We start from the raw sequence: 26,996 nt of genomic DNA on the forward strand, positions 1-26,996 counted from the left end.
CAACTAAAGAAAAAATACAATTTGAGGAAAAATTCGTTAAAATAAGCCAAATTTTCGAATAAATATCATTAATAAGAAAAACAACCTACGTTGGGTGCCATTTACGAAAAATATACAAAATAAATTAAATCGCATATTTTGTTTAAAATTAGAGAAACTAAATGAAATTTTGGGAAATTGTGCGATTTTTCGCAACTAATTCCAATTTTAAAAAATTTGCCTATGTGAATAAAATTTGAGAAAAAATGCGATATTTTGATCAAAGTTTTTAAAACAGCCCATATCTTTGAATAAATATCATTAATAAAAAAAAACAAAAAAACCATATGTTGGGCGCCATTTACAAAACACGTACCAGCATTAATTAAATCGCATATTTAGTTCAAAACAAAATGAAATTTGGGAAATTCTGCGATTTTTCGCAAATACAGGGTGGGAAAAATAAATGCAACAAAGTCAAATGCCGTCATTTTTACATTTTTTTTTATTTTATTGAATGAAAGCAAAAAATCAAGTTTAGATTTGCAGTATGAATTTGGTTCCAGTTTTTCAGGAATATCCCAATGTTCCATTCGGCAAATATTAAAAAATGATCTCGGGGAAAAGCCATTGACATTCCAAAAAGTGCAAGAACTTACACCGCCACAGAAAGAAAACAGACTAAGAATAGCTAAAGAGTTGCTTCGTGTGGCCGAAAGTGGTGAACTGCCGAATTTGGTTTTCTCCGAACCACGTGTTATCTTTTATCATTCAAATTAATAAATCAACCAAATCAAATTAATAATCATTCAAATTAATAATAATTTTGAAAATGCTAGAAATGTATTAAAGCTACAAGAAAACGTAGATTTATTTCGACAAAATTTCATCCAAGCGATTCTTCTTATTTTTTAGAACTTAGAACCCTTAAAGTTTAATTTTAGGCACTTCTGTTGAAAAAAAAATAAAATGCTTCAAATCTCTGGGGGTATCAGACTGAAGAAAAACGACAACTTCCTATTTCAATACCTTTGGATGCGAAAATGTGAAAACCCCCATTATGTGAATAAAAGCTGAGAAAAATATGAGATATTTAAATCGAACTTGTTAAAATAACCCATATCTTTGAATAAATATCATTTATAAGAAAATTCCACGTTGGGCGCCATTTACAAAAAATGTTGTAAAATAATTAAATTTATGAAAAACCCCATTATGTGGCAAAGGTAAATTTATTTACAACGGTTCCCAGTATCCATTTATGTTATTTTTTTAAAATTGGAAAATATTTGGGGTAGGGGAGATTTTTCAAAAAAGAAAAAAAATGCTTCAAAAAATAAATGGTTTTGCAATTTTTTCGATACCATAAAGGGAAGATCGGTTACCGAAGATCTGTTAAAAAAATAAACATAAAATGCTTCAAACCTCTGGGGGTATCAATCTGAAGAAAAACGACAACTTCCTATTTCAATACCTTTGGATGCGAAAATGTGCAAACCCCCATTATGTGAATTAAAGCTGAGAACAAAATTAGATATTTAAATCGAACTTGTTAAAATAACCCATTTCTTCGAATAAATATCATTAATAAGAAAAATAGAAAAAAAAAACTCCTTCGTTGGGCGCCATTTACAAAAAATGTACTAAAATAATTAAATTTATCAGAGACCCCATTATGTGGCAATGGTAAATTTATTAACAACAGTTCCCAGTATCCATTTATGTTTTTTTTTTAATTGAAAAATATTTAGGGTAGGGGAGATTATTCAAAATAGAAAAAAATGCTTCGAAAAAAATTGCTCTATTCCAAAAATCTGCAAGAATCTACAGGTTTTGGATTTTTTCGATATCATAAAGGGAAGATCGATTACCGAAGATCTGTTGAAAAAAAAAACATAAAATGATTCTAACCTCTGGAGGTATCAGACTGTAGAAAAACGACAACTTCCTATTCCAATACCTTTGGATGCGAAAATGTGAAAAACTCCATTATGTGAGTAAAACTTGAAAAAACATGACATATTTAAATCGAACTTGTTAAATAACCCATATCTTCGAATAAATATCGTTAATAAGAAAAACAAAAAAAAACCCACGTTGGGCGCCATTTACAAAAAATGTACTAAAGTAATTAAATTTATGAAAAACCCCATTATTTGGCTGAGTTAAATTTATTTACAACGGTTCCCAGTATTCATTTATTTTATTTTATAAAATTGAAAAATATTTAGGGTAGGGGAGATTATTCAAAAAAAAGAAAAAAAATGGCTTCGGAAAATAATTGCTCTGTTCCAAAATCTGCAAGAATCTACTGGTTTTACAATTTTTTTTTTTTTTTTGATATCATAAACGGAAAATTGGTTATGGTGGCATAGATTTTTACATTCTTGCAGTTCTGGAACAGACCAGATGTTAGTAACATTGATGTAACTATATTGTGCTTTTTAATAAATAAAATTATAAATGATAAAATAAAAAAAAATAAATAAAATTATTTCATATTGATATATGTCTATTGTATGTATAATACATATGTATGCATGTATTTAATTGCATGTGAATAATTTTGCTATTTTTTTTTAAAAAAAATTGTTCTTACAGTGCAGTTAACACGAAATCGAATTTGAAAAAAAATGTTTTGAACAAATATATGTAAATAAATATGAAAATGATTTCATTTCCAATTATTTTTGTTTGAGAACTAAGACACAATGACATTATTACTCACAATAGTAATTTTCGAATGATGGAATGCGTCCAGCAGATGTGTTAGCTGTGGATTTGCAGGTCATTTAATTTCATGAATGATAACGTAACGATTTGAGATATATATAAAAAAAACAAACTAATTGGAGAACACATTAAGACGATAACAGTAGGATGTGCGTGAACTTGTTGTTTTTTGTTGTAATTTAAATTTTTTTTAAGAAACAAAAAACCAACAAGCCTCACCCTTTTGAAGACACAGTATATATGATTGTTTGTAAGTGTAGGCAAATATGTTTGTATGTGGTGTTAAGAGATTTAAATATTTACACTATGCAATATTTTGGTAGCAGGTTGTTGTTGGCTAATATCGAAAAATTGCGGAACAGTTTAGCGGATTTTAATTACCAATTTAAATGCAGATACCTCAAACAAAGCCTCATAAGGGGGAAATCTCCGGCTAAACTCTAGTTTAGTAAAACTGTCGAATTTTTGGCATTTTTTAATATTTTTCCTGAGATAGGTTTTTGTAACCCGATTCCGGGAAAGTATTTGTTTCTTGACGAACGGAACCGGATGCTCGGATATTTGCCCTGGAAACCTGGGATTCTCTAAGTCGGATCTACTAAACCGATATGGACAATATAGGTATCAAGCTAATGAAAATACATATCCAACAAGTGGACACAGGATAAGGTTGGGGAGACGTATCAATATTATAGATTTTGTAGACCCTGATCCCCCAATAGACCATAAGGGCACCATTTTGAGAACCACAAAATATATGCAAAATTATAATTGAAAACATAACCTTTCCAAAATGCTACAATATGTACCAATGGCCGGCCACCTAAAACAATATCAAATTTTGAAGAAAAAACTTGGTTCGCCTAGACTGTGTTCAACATATCCAGAGGAGAAAATCTCAAGCCCCAAAAGAAGGCCTGCTTACTAAAATAGTATTAAATTTAGATAGACTACGGTTTGCGTAGCCGATGGTGGATATCTCAAGCCCCCAGCCGAGGACCGAGTACCTAAAAGAAGTAATAAATTTAGGAAAATTTTGGTTCGATGTACTGACCAAAATCAGGTTGTCTCGAAAAGATCTCACGTTGTAGGATTTAAGAAAAGCTGCAGTGTAAACTTCCATTTGGCCTACAATTTAAGGGCTCCCATTTTGAGCCCTTTCTCGACTTTTTGGGGGTTCTATCTCGCCGAGCTGAGCCGTCCGTCTGTCCATGTTAATTTGTAATGTAAAATGGAGGTGGGGTTGTGGTTAGAATAGAACTCTATTGTTTTTGGAGATGATTGCACAATATTTAAACCGCGAATATTTTTGATCCCAGTCAACCCACAAAAAGGTCTCTCCTGACCATATAAGTGATGCTGAAGAAATCGGATATATAGCAAAATAGGTACAATAAATATGTAAAAGAATAGATATTATTTATTCTGCTTATAAGTCAAGAACCGCTGGGCCGATTTTCACAATTCCCATCAATTTGGAATGGAAAATTCGCGGAAAGATATAGCAATAAAAAAGTGAACATCTTTTGTTCCATTTTTTTTTTCATTTTTTTCATATTTTTTATCGCTTTCAATTTTTTCAATTTGACTTACAATTTTGAATTGTAAATTTTTACACCCCTTTTGAGGGTATTATATGCATGTCGCAATTATCGTCCGATCCTAACGAAATTTTATATGTCGGTAGGGTTAGGGTCAGAATTAAAGCCTATTGTTCTTAAGATGTACATTCAAGGGTTCTAATGGACTAAAAATTAAACATTTTCTAATTTTGTAGTCGCGTTATAGACCACAATTGAAAACTAATCGACACGGAATTTAGCATCAGAAGAGAGTTAAGGACAGGGGCATGGCTTTTACTCAAGCTAAAATTGGCATTAAAATTTATTTCGATCGAAATTTTTTCGATATCAAATGAGAGAATTTGGCCCTACAGACATGACGGAATTGAAAATCTCACATCCGTCCGATTTCCGCATAAATGGAACCAACAAAATGTTGCATAGTGTAATATAGTAATATGTGTGTTTATGTACATTTGAATGTATGTATGAGTTTCTTAATGATGTCATATTGTTGTTAAATAACTATTAATGTTTAATTATAATAACTATTAATGTTTAATTTACAGTTTATGTTGATATTCTAATAAAATTTTAAAAGAATCTTATCTTTGGTTTTGTAAACCAAATTAACTATTTCTTTCTTAAAGACTAGACCCGTTTCTTCTTTTTCCGATTTTTTTCGGGAAGTTGACATTTATATCCTGATTAAGAGAAAATATTTATCGTAGGGTACAAAGCCGGGTACCCGTATATTTGGCCTAAAAGTCCGACTACAAAACCTTTCGTAAATGGGCCATATCGGTCCACGTTTTCGTATATCCCCCCATATAACGGTACCTCCCAATATTCGATATTTTAATGATTTTAGCGATATTATTTACCGGAACTATTTCAAATTTAGTATTTGAAGTTTGTAATGAATACTACAGCCTATGACAGAAAATAGTCTGTGCAGGTCCACATCTTCGTATAGCCCCCATATAACGGTACCTCCCGATATTCGGTACTTTGTTGATTTTAGCGACATTATTAACCGGAATTGTTTCAGATTAGGTATTTGATTTTCCTAATGGATACTACAGCCTAAGGCAAAAAATTGTCCGTGCAGGTCCACGTGTTCGCATAACCTTCATATAACGGTACCTCCTGATATTCGGTACTTAGTTAATTTTAGCGACATTATTTACCGGAATTGTTTCAAATTTGGTATTTGAAGTTCGTAATAGATATTACAACCTATGAGAGAAAGTTGTCAGTGCAGGTCCACGTATTCGTATAGCCCTCATACAACGGTACCTCCCGATATTCGGTATTTTGATGATTGTAGCGTCATTATTCACCGGAGTAGTTTCAAATTACGTATTTAGAGTTCGTAATGGGAACTACAGGTTGTGACAGAAAATTGTCTATGCAGGTCCAGGTCTTCGCATAGGCCCCATATATCAGTACCCCCCTATATTCGGTATTTTGACGAGTTTAGGTTCATTACTCACAGAAATTGTTTGAGATTTCGTATTTGAAGTTCGTAATGGATGCTACAGACTGTGACAGAAAATTGTTGATGCAGGTCCAGGTCTTCGTATAGCTCCGATATAACGATACCTCCCGATATTCGGTATTTTGATGATATTAGCTACATTATTACCGATTTTTTTTAAGTTTCGCATTTGAATATTGTAATGGCTTATGACAAAAGTTACCTGTGCAGGTCCATGTCGTCTTATAAACCCTAATATAACAGCTACATTCGGTATTTTTATTTTAAAATTCTAACAGAATATTTTATCTGATTTTTTTTTTTTTTTTTTTTTTTTTTTTGAATATTTTCAACTTCATTCCAAATGGTAGAGGGTAATCAAAGTTCGGCCCGGCCGAACTTACTGAATTTTAACTTGTTTCACATTACAACACTATGTTTTGGAAGTATTATATTCAAGTCGCAATTATCGTCGGATATTCCATAAATTTTGTATATCTACCAACTCGACATAGAACAACAAATGGCATTACTTCAAACAATCGACTAAAATGTGTTTGGACATAAGGAGGTTTTCCAATATATATATAATAGTGTTGTATGTTATCACATGGTCGGCTCCGCACGACTATAGCCTCTGCTTAATGGTTTTTAAATAAAATTTTTGGATATTTTTATTTACAACTTAGCTGATTGCTTGCAGGTTTTAATAGGGATGCTGCTTGTTTACTTTACAATTTTCTGAGAAAGGAGTCTCTAAGAATGAAGTTGCCGAACAACTCTCGCAGGAAAAGTAACCAGCACAGTCTTATTAATCACTTCTCGTAGGCTGAAAAGTTTATTTTAAAGGCTTGGCATCTTATTTGGACGTTTTTAGTAGCTTTACATTCCCGCACTTTCTAATCAAAATAGCTCTCTCAATGTATTCTCTTCTATTTCTCTCTCCCTCCCTATCTGTTACGTATTTTCCCATCAAACAAGTACCCGAACACAGCAAATAATATAATTTAATCTATAATTATATAAAAAAAAATTAATACTTACAAAACATGGCTGCTGTATGCTCTGGAGGCAGTGAACTACGCGTTGATGGCCATTTCCATCCTGGCTGTGACATTTTACCCAAAAACCATAAAAGTTCTTCTTCGGGTGAGTCGAATGTCATGTTGCTGTGTTTGCAATAAAGCCTAAAAAAAAACACCAAATTACAATATGTCAAAATCATATCGGGCAGAATTGTTATGCCTACCATTTGGGATGGATTTTCCAACGTTTGCCATTGAAAAAGCTCAGCGTGTTACTGCCTTTAATGTTCATACGATGTATTTCGTCTTCGGTGCGTATTTGAAGACGATTGACACCGTACAGCTCGGGATAGGTTATCACCAAAGTGAAGGGTGTATTTTTAATAGCTGTCCAATAATATTGGCGCTTAACCCGAGCCACCCTTTTCTGGAGAGAGAGAGAGAATACATTGTTAATAATGTATTAAAAAACTATTACATTATATATTTACCATTTCATCGAAATGATTTTTGACCAACATCCATTTGCTACCGGTCGATTGATTTATAATCGAATCGCGTATCTGAAATTATAAATAATTTATAATAATATATATTAGTACTAAAAATAATAATAATAATAATAATAATTATAATAATAATAAAAATAATAATAATAATTAATAATAATATTAATTGAATATTTAACGGATAGTTTTCTGCTTACCGTCAGTAGCACTGGATTAAAATCTCTTGGCGGTCGATCATCATCCAATAGTTCAACTTCTATCATATCCACACTATTATAGGCCGGCTTCAGTATATACCCTTGAAACTAAATCCGAAAGAATGTTATTGTTGTTGCCATGACAATTCTACGTTTCTATATCAAATACTTACAATTGGACGAAAATCTGGATGGAACAATATGTAGCCATTGTTGGTGACAATGAAGGCATAACCGTTTACACCAAGCTTGATTTGAAGAAAAGTGAAGAACAATTATTTGGTTAAAGTTATCAGTTGTGTTTTAAGCTAAGCCTATTTTTATCTCAACTATTACAAAATTTTCAACATGTCTCGTATGATAATGCATCGAGTAACATCGAAAAACACTCAGTGTAAACACAGTAAAGTGTTAAATTTTCATAAAGCACATCGGCATCATGCATTCATTGAAACTTGGCAGCATTGTTAAAATAATGAGACCACTCCACCAATAGACACAAACACGATAGACGCATCGACACAGCTGCTGGGACAATAAACTGTCAAATCAATTTTGGAATTGAAAATGTTAAATGAAAAAATATTTAAATTTGTAAAAATTTAAAAAAACGCATATTATAATAACCTCCGAATGACGTCGTATAAGAAAACATATAAAAATCTCCTTATATTTGAAAAAAAAACATTTAAATTTTTTTGACATATCAATGTTTCCAAACGCTGATGCATGGTAGAAGAATACAGGTAGTCGCATCGACACAGCTGCTAGGACAATGAACTGTCAAACCGATTTTAGAATTGAAAATGTTGAATAAAAATTATTAAAATTTGTAAAAAAAAATCTTGGAAAATTCAATTATAACAACTTTTGATTTGCGTCGTATAAAAAACATTGAAAATCCATTTATTTTTCATAAAACATTTTAAAAATTTTGACATATCAATGTTCCCAAGCGGTGATGCATCTACCTATATTCTTCTACCATGCGCTGATGCATCTACCTGTATTCTTTTACCATGGACACAAGGTAGATCTACTAGGTAGTCGCATCATCCCAGCTGACGGCACCTTTAAATGTCAAAACAAGTTGTTGTAATTTTGAATTCGCCCTAAATAAATGCAACACAAAAACTAAGTTTGTTTATGTCTTTTTCACAAAAAGTATTTTTTCTTGATATGTCAAAATTTAAGAGCAAATTTAGAGTGAATTACTAGTAAAAAATTAAAAAGTGTTCTATTTGCAATAAGAAATACCGTGAGTCACGAGATCTATGACTCAGTTGGTCTTATCCAAACTTCTACTAGCCCCAGCCCTCTGAGGTATGTGAAAACTCTTTGTATGGTTCGGGGAATTTGCATCGGCTCTGCTACCAAGAGAGCTTTTACTGGTGGCGATATTGGTGATATGTTCTTTCTTTAAAACCATTTGATCGGCAACACTTGTTTTAGTTGTGCCATGTGCTGGAGTCGGTGTAACCTCCGGTTTCCAACATTGGCTGGAATATTAGTGGTATTTGTCGATTACAGTTTTGGGGTTGTATAAACATTTCGGGTCTAACTATCAACTTGGGGCTGTTACAATGGTCCTCGAGAGTCGTATTATTACTTGGCTTTATTTCCACACACAACATAAAATGTAAACAAAAGCCCGGTTTCTGATTGGTTGAAACAAATTTGCCGCAAACTTTAAATGTCATGGCGATTGTATGTTTTTCGCCTTAGATGCCAATTTTGACATGTGAGGGTACCACAAAAGTTGTAGCAATTCGCCGTTGCGATTACCTGTTAAATCTACCTTGAATAGACATATAAAGGCCATAGAAAAATGAACATGTCGAACCATTTTACACGTTATATAATATCGATAAGCTCAGGAGATCAGTAATGCGATTCTCTAACTCATTTCTTTGAGTTTCCGACAAAAATCGTTAACTTTGAAACCCAAAATTTTAATATAAAAAATAAGTTAAGGTTGAAAACACTGGTATCTATCGGTAGGTCTTAGCGACTACTTTGTTTTTGTCGCTAACTTACCGATAAATTTCGTTATTTACCGAAATTATAAGCATTTTAACTTTCCACTACAGTAGTGCGATTCTCTAACTCATTTTTTGAGTTACCGAAAAAAATCGTTAACTTTCAAATGCAAAATTTTGATATACAAAAGAAAAAATAGTTGAGTGCATTGGTATCTATCGGTAGACCCATTGTAGAAGAATATAGGTAAATCAACGCTTGGGAACATTGATATATCAAAAATATGTCGGTTTTTATATGTTATTTATACGACGCAAATCGGAGGTTGTAATGATATGTATTTTTCAACAATTTTTACAAATTTCAATAATTTTTCATTTACGATTTTCAATATCAAAATCGGTTTGACAGTTCATTGTACCAGCAGCTGTGTCGATGCGACCTGTATTCTTCTACCATGGGTAGGCCTTAGCGACTAATTTAATCTCGTCGCTAACTTACCGACAAATATCGTTAGTTACCGAAATTATAATGTAACGCCGAAAGTCGGCTCCACATCCCGATGCTGTGCATCGACATAATTAATTATTATTATTAAGATTTTATTATTGTTGGCGAGAATTACTGCCACAACAGTTATCAGCAGGCAAAATTGTCAACAACTTGTTTACGTCTATGATCCAAATGTCTCGCTTAGTAAAAACAAGTACTAACAACATGCATGCGTAAGGCATTCTCCAGCGATGTGAAGGAGTAAACAACTTGTTTATGCAAGTGATCGCGAGAAAAACAAGTATCAACAACAGGCGTAGGTGTAGCCCTTTGAAGCACCGTTAAGGTGTAAACAACTTGTTTATACGAAGGAACCGCGAGTAAAAGGGTAGCAACAACATACGTCGATAGGGCACCTTTAAGCACACGAAGATGTAAACAACTTGTTTACACCAAGAAGGTAACAGCGACCTATAGCAACAACAAAGCGAAGGTATGTGAAAGCACACCGATCCCTATAAAAGTAGTGGCTCGCTGTGAGTGGGGATCAATCAAGTCAAAACCGGTAACACGAGTGCGGGAGTTTCCCTAAGCCACTCCGAGAAAGGGTTACAATTCCTAGAAGCCCCAGGATGCTCCGCAGAAGAGTGAGTTGAAAAAACCCACTCTTGAAAGGACGAACGACACTAGAGAAAGCTATTCCCGCAAGTTGGACAGCCACGGGAAATCGCCATGGTCCCAGAACCTAACATAGGAGCCCACTAACATAGGAACATAGAAATTGAGCCAGCGAATTTTCCAAGCCGCTGGAAGCCAGAACCCCGAGATGCAGTCTCCCATCAGGACCATTCCAGGACACGTCGCCGGACGATTGTCGAGTTTGTCATATAAGTAAACCAGCCTAAATTTACGAATAAAATAAGTGGAATAAAGCGAGGTATCTCTCCCAAGACAATATATGAAAACATTCTCCTTACTCAAGTCGCTGAAATAAACAAATTTCTGTGACGCATCTTGGCCACCGTGACCTTATCCCAGCACCGGCGGAAATCGTGTCGTTACAATAAGAATTTTAATTTTACCGATTTTTGTCGGTAACTCGAAAAAATGAGTTAAAGTGAGTCAAGCCAGCTTGTTGGTTTGACAGAAATGAGATACCTATATACAGGCGGATCAAAGATGGAAAAAGGCACGGGAGCCGGTGTCTTCGGTGAGCAACTAGGAATGGCCTACTCCTTCAAATTGAGTTGAAAGTGCAGTGTTTTCTGGCAGAGATACATGCGATCGTGAAAACGGCGATATTGATTAAAACTATGGAGAGAAAGATAGCTGAACCGTTGAGTATTTATGTGGATATTTAAAAAGGGTTTGTAGACGTCGATTAGTAAAGTAAAGCTGTGTAATAAGTATAAATAAGTTGTGTCTGAACTGTGTAACCCTAGCATTATTTAGTACAAATTGCATCGGAGAATAAAACGGAATTTTCACGAGTTTAGGTTAAACCCGAATTCCGTAACATGTGTGGTTTTATGCCATATTTATGTTAGAGCTTTTTGGTTTGGTTAACCTATTTTAAGAAGATTTTTTGAAGTATATGTAATGGATATGACAATTTTAATCCAAATCCAGTGGGTTAACCTCGTACTGTAAGATTGGTTATTCTTCTTATATCGAACAAAATTATTTGATTATGTTAATGTTTTTAAATATTCTGTAAAATATATATTTCTTGACTTACCATAAATGGTGATAGCAATCTTTTGATATCCCTAATTGGCACGTCGGTACCGGCGACTCCCAGTAAATTGGCAACTTTGGTCTAGATGTAAATACAAGACATTAATTTTAATAATATTCAAAATAAAAATTGATGTGGCTAAAGTTATTTTGAGATATTCTAAAACCAATTGGAATTAATAAATATTTTGTAAAATAAAATTGTACGAAAGCAACAACTATAGACAAATTAGAATCAGAAATACATAAAATTTAAATATTTTATAAACCTAAAACGATATATGTTGGATAAAAGCTCTAAAAAAATAAAGTAAGCCATCTATGGAATACAAAATATAGGCATAAAAGTACGTTTACACACAATATTTTATGCGGATGAAGCCCTGATAATTCACCAATCACAATAAAAATACGTTTACATACACAATCTCTAGCAGGATGAACCCTGATAATTGACCAATCACAATAAATTTGACCATAGAAAACATACAAGGTGGCGCAAAAGTAAACTTCCGATGTTTGTGGCTGTAATTTAAAATAAAAACGTTGATTCTTCTCTTTTGGTCCTTTAGGGGTTTTTTCATCAAGTCGGGAACGTGATATCCTGTAAATGGCCGCCGCCACAGTTTATTGTCATTTGAGCCCTTTTTATGGTATATTCCCTCACTTTGGTCCAAACTTCCGGCGATAGGTCTTAAAATTCTTAACGGATATTGTATTTAAGAGCTGAAAGAATATAAAGCTTGTTGACATTAGACCGCGACTTCAAAAAGCCCCACAAAAAGAAGTCTGGAGCGGTCAAACCAGGCGATTTTGCTGGCCAGTGCAAATCTCCAAAACGGGAGATTAGGCGCCCGGGAAATGCATCTTTCAGCATATTGATTGTGGCGCGTCTAGTGTGTGCCATTGCACCGTCCTGTTGGGACCATATGTTTTCCAATCCCAAATCATAAAGTTCCGACAAAAATAAGTCGTTGATTATGGTAAGTATTGGATTTGGAGAACCCTATTTCTTTTACAACACACAACATACATTTCTAACCAACAGCGATTAGTTCGCACACACAAGTACCAATATGTAAATATTAGCATTAAGTTTTTCTTTGTTAGCGTCTAAGTTGTAATTTGATCACTCAGAATAAAGAACTTGAACTGAACACAACTGTCTTTCAATTGGAACATCGGCAGCAGCACGCATAAACTATTCAACATTGATCATTGCTTTGAAGCGCTCACCATTCACAGTAACATTTTGGCCCGCGACGTCTTCGAAGGAAAAAAGTCCGATGACTGCTCCAGGGAAAACAGCAAACCATACATTGACTTTGAGCGGGTGTAATGGCTCTTCAGAGCCCCGAAGCGTAAATTTTGCTTATTTACGTACCCCCTAAGACGAAAATGGACCTCATCACTTATGATTATTTTGGATGAAAAATCTTCTTCTTCTAGGTGGTGATTTAGGATGGCTTGAGCGTATATTAGACGCGATTGGCGGTCAGCACCTAACAGCTGATGCGTCATTTGGACTTTGTGGGGAAACATCTTCAAATCTTCCACCAAATTTCGCTATAAAGATCACCGAATGATACCAATTTGCGTGGCACGTGGCCTGGTCGATGTTGACGCCGCTTCCATGACATTCTCGGCTACAGCAGCAATATTCTCTGCAAAACGGATACTCAGGGGTCTGCCACGCCTGGCAGCATCTCTTGTTGTGCCAATCTCTTCGAGGCCAGCTGTTATACATCGCAGTGTTTCACCAGTAAGATGGCCAGAAAATCTGAGACGAAATTCACATTGTGCCGAAGTCACCGACCGATTATTGGTCAAATACAGGGTGAGATGAAAAAACTGCAACCCATTTCAGGCTGCTCTCATTTCTAAGCCACTTGTCCGCGAGCTGTTAAAATTATTCCAGTGATAGCTCAATATGTTGTTTACAAGCGTCCAAAAGCATTTTGGTGAGAATTTTCCAGAAAAAAGTTATTCGTTATTCGGCAAATATTGAAAAATGAGCTCGGGGTAAAGCCATTGAAATTCGAAAAAGTGCAAGAACTTACACCGCAAAAGAAAGAAAATAGACTCAAAAGAGCTAAAGAGTTGCTGCGCTTGGCCGAAAGTGGTGAACTGCCGAATTTGGTTTTATCCGATGAGAAAACATTCGTTGTCCAGCAGTTGGTAAACAAACAAAATTATCGTGTTTACTTGCCAAAGAGGTCAGCTGAAAATGTGAACCTTCGGTTGGCCACCAGAACTCAAGCGCCGGCCATGGTGATGGTGTGGGCCGCCATAACAGCCGATGGTCGCTCTCCGCTCGTATTAATCGACCATGACATCGGAATAAATGCCGAATATTATCGCGAAAATATTCAGGAGGGTGTAGTAAAGCCTTTGGCCGCAGACTTTGGACATTCCAACAGGACTCAGCACCATCGATCTCAGCACGCGTCACCCAAGAATGGTTACAAAATGAGGTTCCTCGCTTCATTGTCAGCGCAAAATGGCCACGAAAATCTCCGGATACCAATCCGTTGGACTATTGCGTCTGGATTATTTTAAAAAACATGGTTGGCACTTAAAATACCAAAGTGTTGATCACCTCAAGCAAGCGCTTCGCCGGGAATCGGCCAAAATACCGCAGAACAACATTCGGGCACGGTTTCATTGACCGTTTGAAGGCTATAATTCGTGCCAAAGATGACCAATTCGAACCAATCTAAAATTTGATGCTATTTCCGACATTTTTACGCTTTCATTCAATAAAATTTAAAAATTATGGCGTTTGACTTTGTTGCAGTTTTTATACCCTCCACCAAAGTATGGAGAGTATATTGTTTGTCATCTAAAATGTATATTTCAAGGTGTTACAAACGGATTGACAAACGTAATATACAAACTTAGACCCCACAAAGTATATTAATTCGTGATCAGCATAAAATTCTATGGCGATTTAGCAATGTCCGTTCGTCTATCACTCTGTCCGTCTGTGGAAATCACGCTAGCTTCCGAACGAAATGAAGTAAGTTGATAAAAAATTACTCAAATGTGTATTATGTCTGCAGGAAAATTGTCCACGTAGGTCCACATATTCGTATAGCCCCCATATAACTGTACCCCCCGATATTCGGTATTTTGATGATTTAAGCGATATTATTTACCGGAATTGTTTTAAATTTGGTATTTGAAGTTCGTAATGAATACTACAGCCTATGTTAGAAAATTGTCTGTGCAGGTCCACGTCTTCGTATAGCCCCTATATAACGGTACCACCCGATATTCGGTATTTTGATGATTTTAGCGTCATTATTCGTCAGAATTGTTTCAAATTACGTTTTTAGAGTTCGTAATGGGAACTACAGTCTCTGACGGAAAATTATCTATGCAGGTTCAGGTCTTCGTATAGGCCCCATATATCAGTACCTCCCTATGTTCGGTATTTTGACGAGTTTAGGTACAATACCCACCAAAATTATTTGAGCTGTCGTATTTGAAATTCGTAATGGATGCTTCAGCCTATGACAGAATATTGTCTATGCTGATCCAGTATTTTCTGATAGCAGGATTACTTTTGTGCCACCTTGTACATTCGAATGATAGTGATTGGTAAATTATCAGCTCTAACCCGGGTGGAGACATTGTATGTAAACGTACTAGAAATTTGGCTATAGTAAGCATATGTATGTAAACACACCATAAGTAGATTTTTAAACCTGGTAATTTGCATAGTACAATAAGAAGGTAGAACAGCTTCGTAAAACTACAGAAATACATCCCTGAGGCTATGTCCGCTTCCTGCCAGAATTATTTAAAATTATATGTATAAGTAAAGCGAAGAATGAATGAAGTGCCTGGATTTTCGTTCAAAAAGATTATCCAGGGTCAAATCTTTCAATTCATGGCAAATCTGTTTAATATCTTCAAACGTTTCTTCCAATCATTGATTTTGAAAATGTTTTGTTTTTATTTTTCAAAACAATAAATACATACACAAAATTGGCAGAAGTCGTGCACACCCAGAAAAAAATTGTAATCAGCTGGTAGCTCTACCATACCTTTTTATTGTACCATGGTAATTGGTCGTCAATTTAAAAACACCTAAACATGTAAAACTACATAAAAAAAATTTTATTTTAATTATTTAACACAACTCTAAATACTCCAATTGCAAATATGTAATCAAAAGTATTTTCTTTTATTTCTAGCTAAGTCAATATCGTCTTATGGTGTCCAGGACTTTACGTTTGTTCTCTTACCAGGTTTAAATGCATTTGGAAAACTATAATGATTAGTAGTAACATAAAAAATAGCAACTAAAATATTATTTATTTTTTCAAAATTTCCAAAAAAGCTTTGTATGTGTATTGTTGTATACTGTGGACTATATATGTATATTGATACTATATAATTTATAACTAATAAAATGTAAACACAATTATTCAATGAACATGAGATACATCGGATTGTAATTTCTTTTAATTATTTCTGTAGGTTATTTGAACATAATGTATGGTTAGGTTTTTTTAATAATTTAGATCTAATTTTATTTTGAAAAATTATTTCAATACTATGATTACATTTAAAACATTTATGTAATGAGGAAAAACAACACTTATAACATTTTTTTTTAATAATAGCATATAAGGCGACTTATTTCACAAGCAAGCTTTTGTTGAAATTTTGCATTGCTTTGGCATAGCTGAATTCCATCATCATCATCCACATTTTTCGATTTATTTTTGAAGACATATGTATGTATGTATTTATGTATTGGATATATGTATGTATGGGATTCTTACAGTATTACAGTTGGGCCACACAACTTCTTCGGGTTTACGCTTTAATCCATAATCCGGACTAACTTCAATACACTGTGGTAATTAAACGTTGGGAAAGGTTTCGGATTTTATAAAAACGACTTATTTTCGAGAGAAACACAAGAGGCAATTTAAGCAAATAAATTAAGATCAAATTTTACTGGGCCACACCAAAAAATTTTTCAGTCCTCTTTAAAAATCCATTGTTATGGTTCTAGTAGTCCTTACAAAAATATTATATAACAAGTTAAAAAGTATGAGTCGTTTTGTCCGCCGATGCTCTGCTATCGATGTATTTAAAGTAGCAGTGAAGTAACTGACTGACTGACTGACTGACTTAGAATCAACGCCCCGACGAAACGGCTGAAGCTAGAATATTAAAGTTTTGTACGAGAGCCAGTTTTGATGAGTAGGCGTGTAAAAAGGCTGGTTTTTTGGAAATTCATACTAAAAGGGTACGAATTGTACTAAAAATTGAATACTTTTTATTGGTAAAGCGGAGTGAGCTGGAATTCTGAATTCTTAAAAAGAGAACCACTAATGGAGTGCAGAATAGATACACCAAAGAATTTTTGGAAATTCGTGGTTGGTAAATGCGTCCTGTTCGGTATTGGGTTAAGAAATAGAATTGGAATCCTCAAAGTTGATATTGAGGTCTCGGTTTGTCTGATTGGAGATATGGACTAAATAGCACTAAATTTGCTATTAAATGAAGGAAAAGAGTTGAAGTTCTGAAATTGATATTGAAGTCACTATTTGTGTCTGTGGTTGAGAGAAGGAGCTGGTTTTGGATATGCGTACTATAATTGTACCAAATGATACAAAATTTGATAAAGAGCAAAATTAAAGAGCGGAAATATGAAATCCTAAAATTGGATATTAAGATCACTCCTGGTATCTGAGGTTGATATATGGAAGTTATTGTGAAAATTAGTACTATAATTGTTCAAAAAGTACTATATCTGGTTTTGGGTGAAGGAATAGAGCTAAAATCCGGAATTTTGATATATATTGTTTGAGATTTGGCGGTTATTTGAAACTGTGTACTATAGTTATTCAAAAAGTACTGAAAGGTACTTAATTTGGTGTTGGGTGAAGGGCTTAGCCATATGGCTTAGGTTATAAAAAAAATCTACTATTACAGCTCTAGAAAATTTTTTATTTTTAAAAATTCAAAGATTTTAGCTCTGAGAACCCTTGAAAAAATCTACTTTAAAAATCCATGATTATAGCTTTAAAAGACGTCACCAAATTATTCTTTTTCCACAATTCTAGCACTGATAGTACCAGGGTAAATATTTTTTTTTAAATCCATGATTATGGCTCTGATAATCCTTGAAAAAAAAAACATTTTTAAGAATCTACGATTTTAGCTCTGAGATTCCTTAAAGACACATTCTTTAAAAATCCACGATTATTGCTGTGATAGTCCTTAAAAAGATATTCTTTAGAATTCCACAATTGTAGCTCTGAAAAAATCTTGTTTAGAAATCCACGATTATAGCTCTTTTAGACCTTACAAAAACATTCTTCGGAATTCCACGATTTTAGCTCTGAAAGTCCTTGAAGAAATAATCTTTAAAAACCCACGATTAAAAATCTGATAGTCGTTGAAAAAATCTTCTTTAAAAATCCGCGATAATTGCTCTGATGTTCCTTGATATAATATTCTTTAAAAATTTGCAATGATAGCTCTGATAGACTTTGAAAATTTCTTCTTTAAAAAGCCATGATTTTAGTTCTGATAGATCTTGAAAAAATATTCTTCGAAAAGCCATGATTTTAGCTCTGATCTTCTTTGAAAAAATATTCATTACAAATCCACGATTACAGCTCTGATAGTCCTTTTAAAAATATTCTTTAAAAATCCGCGATTAAAACTCTAATGATCCTATAAAAATTGATGATTATAGATCTGATAGCTCTTGAAGAAATCTTTTTAAAAAATCCACGATTACAGCTCCGGCAATCCTTACAAAAATATTTTTTTTAAAAATTTACGATTATAGCTCTGAGAGTGCTTGGAAAAGTTTTTTTTTTTAATCCACGATTATAACTCTGAAAGTCCTTATAAATGTAATCCTTATATTTCACAGCTATCTTTGGATATGGTCCTTGAAAAATATTTCGTAAAAATCCAAGCTTGTAGCTGGATTTATATTTATTTAAAATCTACGAATATAGCTACGATAGTCCTTAAAAATCTTCTTTAAAATCCAAGCTTTCGACACAGATAGTCCTTGATATTAAATATTCTTCAAATATACACTTTTATGATCTGATATTCTTTGAAAAACTATGCACAATTATGGGTCCGAAAGCCTGGCAAATATCCTTTAAAATATACCAATATAGCCCTGATAGTCCTTAAAAATCGTATTTAAAAATCTTTGCTTTTAGCTCTGATGATGTTAAAAATAATGTTGAAATCCACGATTACAGGTCTGATAGTCATAGAGAATATCTTCTTTAATATCAGCGAATAAAGTTCTCATGGTCCTTGAGCAAGTATTCTCTAAAAAATCACGAATATAAGTCAAATAATTTTTGAGAAATGCCTTTTAAAAATTTGCGATTATGATTTTTGAAAATTTTGTGTATTTCGAATGTATTACTCACACTAGAGGACAAAATTGTTACAACTTTTAGTATATAGATAAATATTGACTTGGGACAAATAAAATCGAAATTGGTTAGTAATTTTCTTCAATTCTACATTTTTAAATGATATGCCATTCACTCTTAAATGGTTTGGGTATTTGGGGAAATTATTCAATTCTTAAAACTAGCTAATCGACAAAAAAATACAAATACACAGATATATATCCTGCAACAATATATAATGACTCTATATTTTTGGACTAAATACACTCTAATTAATACAATATGATATTTTCTAAATATTTTATTTCAAATGTGTAAAATCGACCAGCTAGGGTTTTCCAAAATGTCTAAAAAAATGGAATATTCATTTATGATTCGTTACTCTAGGCTCTGTTTTGGATTTCGTTTATATTCCAAAATGTACGATATACGTTTATGTTTTACGAGTTTCTCTTCGGATTATTTTACTGGAACAATTCTAGAACAACTGGTTTACGCTAAATATATTGTTTATTTTTTACGAATTTCTATTTAAAAAAAAAAGTTGATCGATTATAGCTGACAAACTTTTGGTATTTGTTTGAGATTTTTTTTTTTTTGATCTATGGAATACCTCTCGAGTTTGTAATTCCCAAAGGGCTTCGTTTATTAAAACCAGTTCGGTGATATTCTGTTCGAAATATTGTTGTTGTAGTTTTTAGTTTTTTTAATATTAGTATTGAAAAAGAAAATTGAAGTTAATAATGCTTATATTAAATAGTGTATTTTCATGGTGTTAGTGTTTAGTATTTGAAAAATAAATTAAAAAAAACAATTATTGAAATATTAATTTCTGTTACTTTGTCAGTAGTGGCTGTTTGAGTGTCGGTGCATTAGTATTGGTTTTTTTTTTGGCGTGTCTTAAGGCTTAAATATTTCGGAATTATAAACATGTTTTAATTCCAAAAAAAAAGAAAATTAAAAATATTTTTCTTATTTTTTCATGGCAACAAAGCGTGTTTTGTTACAAAAAAGATCAATACTTACAGCATTCTCGCGACGATCATAGACAGGCATTGAAACGGTGGTCATAAACTTATAAATATCGGAGTCGGTTGGTTGGTCCCAGGCCTAAAGGGAATAAAATTATATTGTTCATTTACATATAAAAAAATTCGAATTGGATTTAATTGATTCAATTTGAAATATTTGACTCAATTTGAAATGTACAGGTTGAGATAAAAAAACTGCAACAAAGTCAAACATCATAATTTTTATATTTTTTTTTATACCCTCTACCATACCTCTGCTATATAGTATGAAGGGTATATTAAGTTCGTCATTCCGTTTGTAACTCATCGAAAAAATAATTTTAAACCCAAAAGCGTAAAATTCTAAGACGATTTATAGATAGCGATAGCCACTTGTGGTTTTCCAGCCACTATCACGCTTCAATTCCATCGAATAACTAATAACTTTTTTCTGGAAAATGCTCACCAAAATGCTTTTGTACGCTTGCAAACAATACAATGAGCTGTCACTGGAATAATTTTAACAGCTGTCGGACGAGTGGCTTAGAAATGACAGCCGGCTGAAGTGGGTTGCAGTTTTTTCACCCTCTCCCTGTATATTTTTTTCAACTTACCTTTCTCATTCTGCGATATTCACGACGTCGCACCTCATCCGGATCCAGCATGCGAAAGCTAACACGTCGGTATTCCAGAATATTTTCTTTTTGATCGTTATTTTGTTCATTTTGCCACAGATAATCGGACATTTCTGTGTCCTACAATTGCAATGAAATCCCCAAAAAAGAAAAAAATATTAATAAAATTGAAATGAATTAGAAGGGTGTTGTTTTCAGTTTTTATACCAAAACAGTATTTTTCTGAAAAAGAGAAAATATTGTCGAATGAAATCCAGAGTCATAAGGATTTTTTATTTCAATACTAGATTTAAATATTAAAACATCGCAGAACATATTCTTTAAATGGCAGGGATAAAATAATAATCGTGCTTGTTTCTTAAGTCTTTTGTTTTCAATGAGAAAAAGTATTCCTTTGAAAAACTACATTTTCTGTCGAAATTCCCTTAAATGGACCATAATGTGTTGAAAAATATTCTTTAAAAATTGTCAACATTTCATTCTTAAAAAATCCATGTCTAGAGCTCTGATGGTGTTGATAAAAGTATTCGTAAAACAAATTTCATATATGAGGGACTTAAACACCAAATCGGATGAAACATATATATATGAGATATAGCTATATCTGAACTGATTTTCACCACACTTGGTGTACTTGCTTCTAGGCTGAATTCGGTCGGATTCGCCAAAATTCAGGTCATTTGGACTTATATTTGGTGCACAATTAACCCGAAATCAGATAAATATATATATATGGGAGCTATATCCAAATTTGAACCGATATTGATAAAATTTGGCTGAGGTATTTCTGGGATATATCAGACATTTGGTACCAAATATCAATATTGAGGAGTGCATATTACGCATTTGAGGACTTAAAACCCCTAATCGGATGAAACATATATATGGGAGCTATAGCTATATATGAACCGATTTTCCCCAAATTCGATTTTCTTGCTTCTAGACTGAATTCGGTCGGATGTGCCAAAATACAAGTCATTAGGATTCATATTGGCCATTTGGTGCACAATTAACCGAAATCGGTTTAAAATATATATGACAGCTTTATCTGAATCTGATCCGATTATCACCAATTTCAATAGGGGTCGTCCTTGGGCCAAACCAATATTGTTCGTTAAAAAATTGAAAAAAAATATTCGTTAAAAAAATTGAAAACAATTTTCGTTAAAAATTTAAAAATTTTATTCTTAAAAAACCCTCGCCTATAGCTCTGATGGTGTTGAAAAAAAATATTCTTTGAAAAAATTGAAAAAAATATTCATTAAAAAATTGAAAAAAATGTTCGTTAAAAAATTGAAAAAAAATATTCGTTAAAAATTTCATTCTTAAAAAATCCACGCCTACAGCTCTGATGGTATTGTTAAAAATATTCGTTAACAAATTTCAAAATTTTATTCTTTAAAAATCCAGGCCTATAGCTCTGATGGTATTGTTAAAAATATTCGTTAACAAATTTCAAAATTTTATTCTTAAAAAATCCACGCCTATAGCTCTGATGGTGTTGAAAAAAATATTCGTTAAAAAATTGAATAAAATTTCGTTAAAAATTTCATTCTTAAACAATCCACGCCTATTGCTCTGATGGTTTTGTTAAAAATATTTGTTAAAAAATGTCAAAATTTCATTCTTTAAAAAATCTACGCCTATAGCTCTGATGGTATTGTTAAAAATATTCGTTAAAAATTTTCAAAATTTCATTCTTTAAAAAATCTGCGCCTATAGCTCTGATGGTATTGTTAAAAAGTAATCTTTAAAAATCCACGCCTACAGCTCTGATGCAGTTGTTAAAAATATTCTTATAAATCCACACCTACTTCTCCTTCCTTTTACCCCTTCAAATATATTTTCAAATCCAATCCTGAATCCTGCCATTCTACAGATTTTCTCTATATTTTATTTTAAGAGGAACAATATATCTCAATTTTTAAGCCAGGTTAAAAATTACACACTTGTTACTCACAACGCTCACGTTCACACATTTGAATTTCCCCTCCCCCCACCCTCCCTTTTTCACTTACCTCCACATCAGCATACACCTGTGTCCATATTACCGGATGATCGTGTCGACCCAAAACCAACGGTCGCGCCATTACCGGTATATAATTCAAGACCATTTCACGAACTTCCGCCGTATCGGCCAGATGCACGTAGTAGCCCTGATTGGCGCACGCCATCCACTTGATGTCCTTGACGTCGGCCACTTCTTTGCCAATTAAATAGGTGAAGACCCTCACCGGTTTGTAGGGTAGACTTTGCCAATTGTAAAGTTCAAAAATTTCTTCATAGCTAAACGGTGCCCCATCACTAACAATCATGATTGCCTGATTGCATTGAGCCCCGTGATTTTCGGTCCTAAATTGTTCCAAAACCTCAAAGGCTTTTGTCAATGCAGCGGTGAAGTTGGCGATCGACACGGTTTTAACTGTCTCAATTCCCTCTTTGAGCTCTCGAATGTTGCCAAGATTTGCCTTATACATCGTCGGTGTATGCACACGAATACGTATACGCACATAGATATGTGTTTCATTGTTTGAGGGTGTACATATGTATGCATGTGTATGTGTATATCGTTTGTACAGATATATATGTATGCGATGATACATATATAGGTATGGAAATATATCATTGTGGTGCCAATGTATTTGTTGAGTGTGTGTTGGTTTGTTGGTTTGTATAAGGCCATAACACAGTACAATTGCAAATTAAATAAAGAAGTGATTTTGTTGTTGTTGTTGTTGGTATTGTTGAGATGCAGGAAGTTGTTTTTTGGTAATATGGCGTTGGAGCATAAGAAAAGTTCCAAATCAAAAATTAAAAATAAAAAACGTTGTAAAAAAATGAAGTGAGATTAAATAGGCGGCATACATCATGGTTGGGCATTAAACAATAAATTGATAAATATATAATAGATAAACAAATAAATAGTTTAGTAATAATAACAATAACAAACACAAACATAATAATAGTAAATAACACAATCCATCGTCATAGTTGAAATTCAAATACATCCAATTGTGACATCATTTGTTTACATTTCGTTACAACCTTGTTTCTGTTTTATAACTCCTCAGTTTGGATGCTTTTCGTTGTTGTAGAGTTTGTCTATCTTGATGAGATCCTTTGGCGAGATGGAGCTTGAATCATCCTAGCTTCAGCATTTTTTATTCAGACTGCTGCTTTTGCTGGTATATATCTCAATAATCCTGTCGAAAAACAACACAGCAACGAATATCTATGGTTTGCCGACAGAGATTTATCAGGGCGGAAGCAATATGCTGCGAAAGCACATGTATTAAATTGCCACTTGTCGTGTCTGGTATTCTAGAGTGGTTGTTTTTTTTTTTTTTTTTTTTTTTTTTTTTTTTTTTATTAAAAAAATGGCAACATACACATACTTAAATATTGCCGTTGGGCCATTTGGCACGTATTATTGCCCGACAGTTACCAAGTTTCTTTCAATCCATCCAACAAATATACAAAAATAAGCCGTTAAGGTGCTGTTTACTCGAGCGAACCTACTGGGTGCATTGCTGTTTTTAATTTTTTCTAGAAACTGTTTTTTTCCTAATTTTTAAAGCTTTCAAAACATAATTATGTTTCACTTTAGCTGTAAAATATATACAAATTATAAAATACGGTGCAGATATATACACATACATTTATATCATATGGGTGGTGCAAGTGCGTGCTAGCCAAATATACATACATACATTGTATTTATGTAAGGAGCTAAAGGTACGTTTACATACAAGCCTAGCTAACATTTTTGTTATTTAATGTTGGGCAGTCTCCATGATAGAAGAATACAGGTAGATGCAACAACGTTTGGAAACATTGATATGTCAAACAATTTTAAATGTCTTTTCAAATATAAGTAGATTCTTATATGTTATCTTATACGGCGCCATTCGGGGGCGTTTTCCAACAATTTTTACTAATTTAAATAATTTTTTATTCAACATTTTCAATTCCAAAATTAGTTTGACAGTTCATTGTCCCAGCAGCTGTGTCGATGCGTCTACCTATATTCTTCTACCATGACAGTCTCTCTTTCTTTCCCATACTCTTGCTCAAATGGAAAATTCCTTTTTTCCCTTCAGTGCAGTTGCTAATGTGACTGGCATAATGTAAACATTGTATAAGATCACATAATGGTTATCGAGTGATTCAATTACTATCGATAAGAAGTTATATATTGATTGTATTCCCGCACTTGTTTTTTTATGGTAAACGATAAACTAAATTTTGTATAGGTACAAAAAAGCTCTCTCTTCTGCTATCAACGGGAAAATTCAATGTCGCTCATGCCGCCCATAGGGAACTAAAAACATTAGTATTATAAATAATATTGATATTATAAATAAGTAACTGGTATTCCCAGCATTTTTCACAGTAACATCTACATTTCAGTTAAAAAGTAAACAAAACAAGTTAAAACATATCAGTCGACAGATGTATGTACAGGGTTGCCCATATTCGACGGACCTTTGGGCCCATTCCAATCGACGAGGCTTGTCCGCAGGCAACATTCTTTGCGTCAATTGAATTTTGTACGGGAACAAATGCAAATCAATGCGAATAATCCGTTGTAAAGTGGACCGAGCTAAGAACGGCGTTTTTGGGATGTTCTTGGGGACCTCTCAACACTGGCTCGTACGACAGCGATATTCTCGGCCGATCGCCTTGGTCGACTTTTATATGGCCTCTTCGGATTAGAAAGAGCCTTACCAGTCGAAAATTTTTCGTATAAACGCTTAATGGTGTTCTTAGAAGGCACACTTCTCACATTTTTTAATGTTTTAAAAGCACGTTGAGTTTTCACAATTGACTTCTTCTGTTGAATGTAAATTTCAACTATTTCAGAGCGCGTGTATTGGTTCATGGTAAAAATCTGCTTGGACTGACGCTTCAAACGCGGTATGTCATTAAGCGATGTGACATCCCTGTCAAAAGTTATGGCGTTGCCAGTTGGGCCCGTCGAATATGGGCAACCCTGTATACCCTTAGCCAATGATCGACTATTTAAATATATTTTGACATCAGTTATGACTATATTGATCCTCTATAGAGTCGGTTTCGAAGAAATGGCCCATTATTGTTCATTTCGTATCGGACCTAAATAAATATGATATATAAATTTTGCGACGTGTCTGGTTTGGACTATAGTACCTCTATCTATACCTCCTTCAATTTATATGAGATAAGTGAAAATTTTTAGAAAATGTTAAAATGTGCGTGAGGTTCCACATATAGTCGACCATCATCATACTTCATCTAATACAGATACAAATGTTGTATGTGTGAAATTTAAAAAGAGTTGGATGCTTATTTCGCTTTCTTTGAGCGTTTTGTTTCTCAAAACCTTGAACCCTATGTAGGGGGAGGTACCCGAAGAAATATTTCCATCTCTACCATCTTTAGATCTTGTGTTGAGTAAATATTAAATATTAATATGTGCCAAGTCTGAATGGAATTGGATGTTAATTTCGAGTTTTATTAGCTTCATGGGTACTCAAGATTTTGACCCTTTGTGGGGTAGGTATGAGAAAGAGTGAACCGATATATTCCATCTTCACACCAGACCTTGGGTTAATAAAAATATTTTGATGTGTGTAATTTGAAGATAATCGGACGCTTTTATCACATTTTGTAAGAGTTATAATTATTCAAAATTTTCAACATGTTTTCCAAATTTGTAAAAAATTGCATTGTTATTTTTTTACTTAACTTAACGGAAAGAAACGCCTGTTAAGAAAGGCCATTAACAAATGGGTGTTGTAATTTGCGGATTCTGTCAGGGTTCTATTATCCAATATTCTTTTTTTTTATGGTTTCATATGGAAAGGAAAGAATATACGTGTTATGTCGTCATTGTATAATAGGTGGTTCATACTAGCAGCTTCAAGGATTTAAACTGTCATTATTTACAAGGAACAATAAAGATCCTGAAACAGATTTTAAAAATGTCTCAAATCTTCAATTGACCTACATGTTTTACCAGATTTATGGTACGTGAAAGGGTTTTAGGAGAAAATTGTTCGAATGGTAAAACTAATAAATTCTTCACGTTCTGGTTCTGAGAACTGCTTTAAGGTACGACATCAAATTGACATAACATTTTTAATTTAGAGTGCAAATAAGCGCATTTAGTTTTTATAAACCGTGGTACAATAAGTATTAGAATAACATTTCTATAAGGTTTTAACCAAGAGCTCTGAACGTTAGCAATCTTTTGACAT

At 33.5% G+C, this 26,996-nt stretch overlaps 1 protein-coding gene across 2 annotated transcripts in view; it reads right to left on the reverse strand.

Moving 5' to 3' along the window:
• LOC101895300 (voltage-dependent calcium channel subunit alpha-2/delta-3) overlaps positions 1–26,996 on the reverse strand; it is a 71,551-nt gene that overhangs the window by 25,754 nt on the left and 18,801 nt on the right. Inside the window, exons 6-16 of one of the 2 annotated variants that reach the window (XM_011292715.3) lie at positions 22,776–23,225; positions 20,737–20,877; positions 20,139–20,222; positions 19,726–19,782; positions 11,696–11,776; positions 7,659–7,733; positions 7,486–7,593; positions 7,271–7,342; positions 7,004–7,206; positions 6,799–6,941; positions 2,708–2,752 (exon numbers count right to left, since the gene is read on the reverse strand). In XM_011292715.3, coding sequence (XP_011291017.2) covers positions 2,708–2,752; positions 6,799–6,941; positions 7,004–7,206; positions 7,271–7,342; positions 7,486–7,593; positions 7,659–7,733; positions 11,696–11,776; positions 19,726–19,782; positions 20,139–20,222; positions 20,737–20,877; positions 22,776–23,225 — 1,459 coding nt within the window. The remainder of the gene's footprint in view (positions 1–2,707; positions 2,753–6,798; positions 6,942–7,003; positions 7,207–7,270; positions 7,343–7,485; positions 7,594–7,658; positions 7,734–11,695; positions 11,777–19,725; positions 19,783–20,138; positions 20,223–20,736; positions 20,878–22,775; positions 23,226–26,996) is intronic. The other variant, XM_020035500.2, reaches the window with a different exon arrangement.

The sequence above is a fragment of the Musca domestica genome, unplaced genomic scaffold (assembly GCF_030504385.1).
Source record: "Musca domestica strain aabys unplaced genomic scaffold, Musca_domestica.polishedcontigs.V.1.1 36, whole genome shotgun sequence".
Taxonomy (NCBI): domain Eukaryota; kingdom Metazoa; phylum Arthropoda; class Insecta; order Diptera; family Muscidae; genus Musca; species Musca domestica.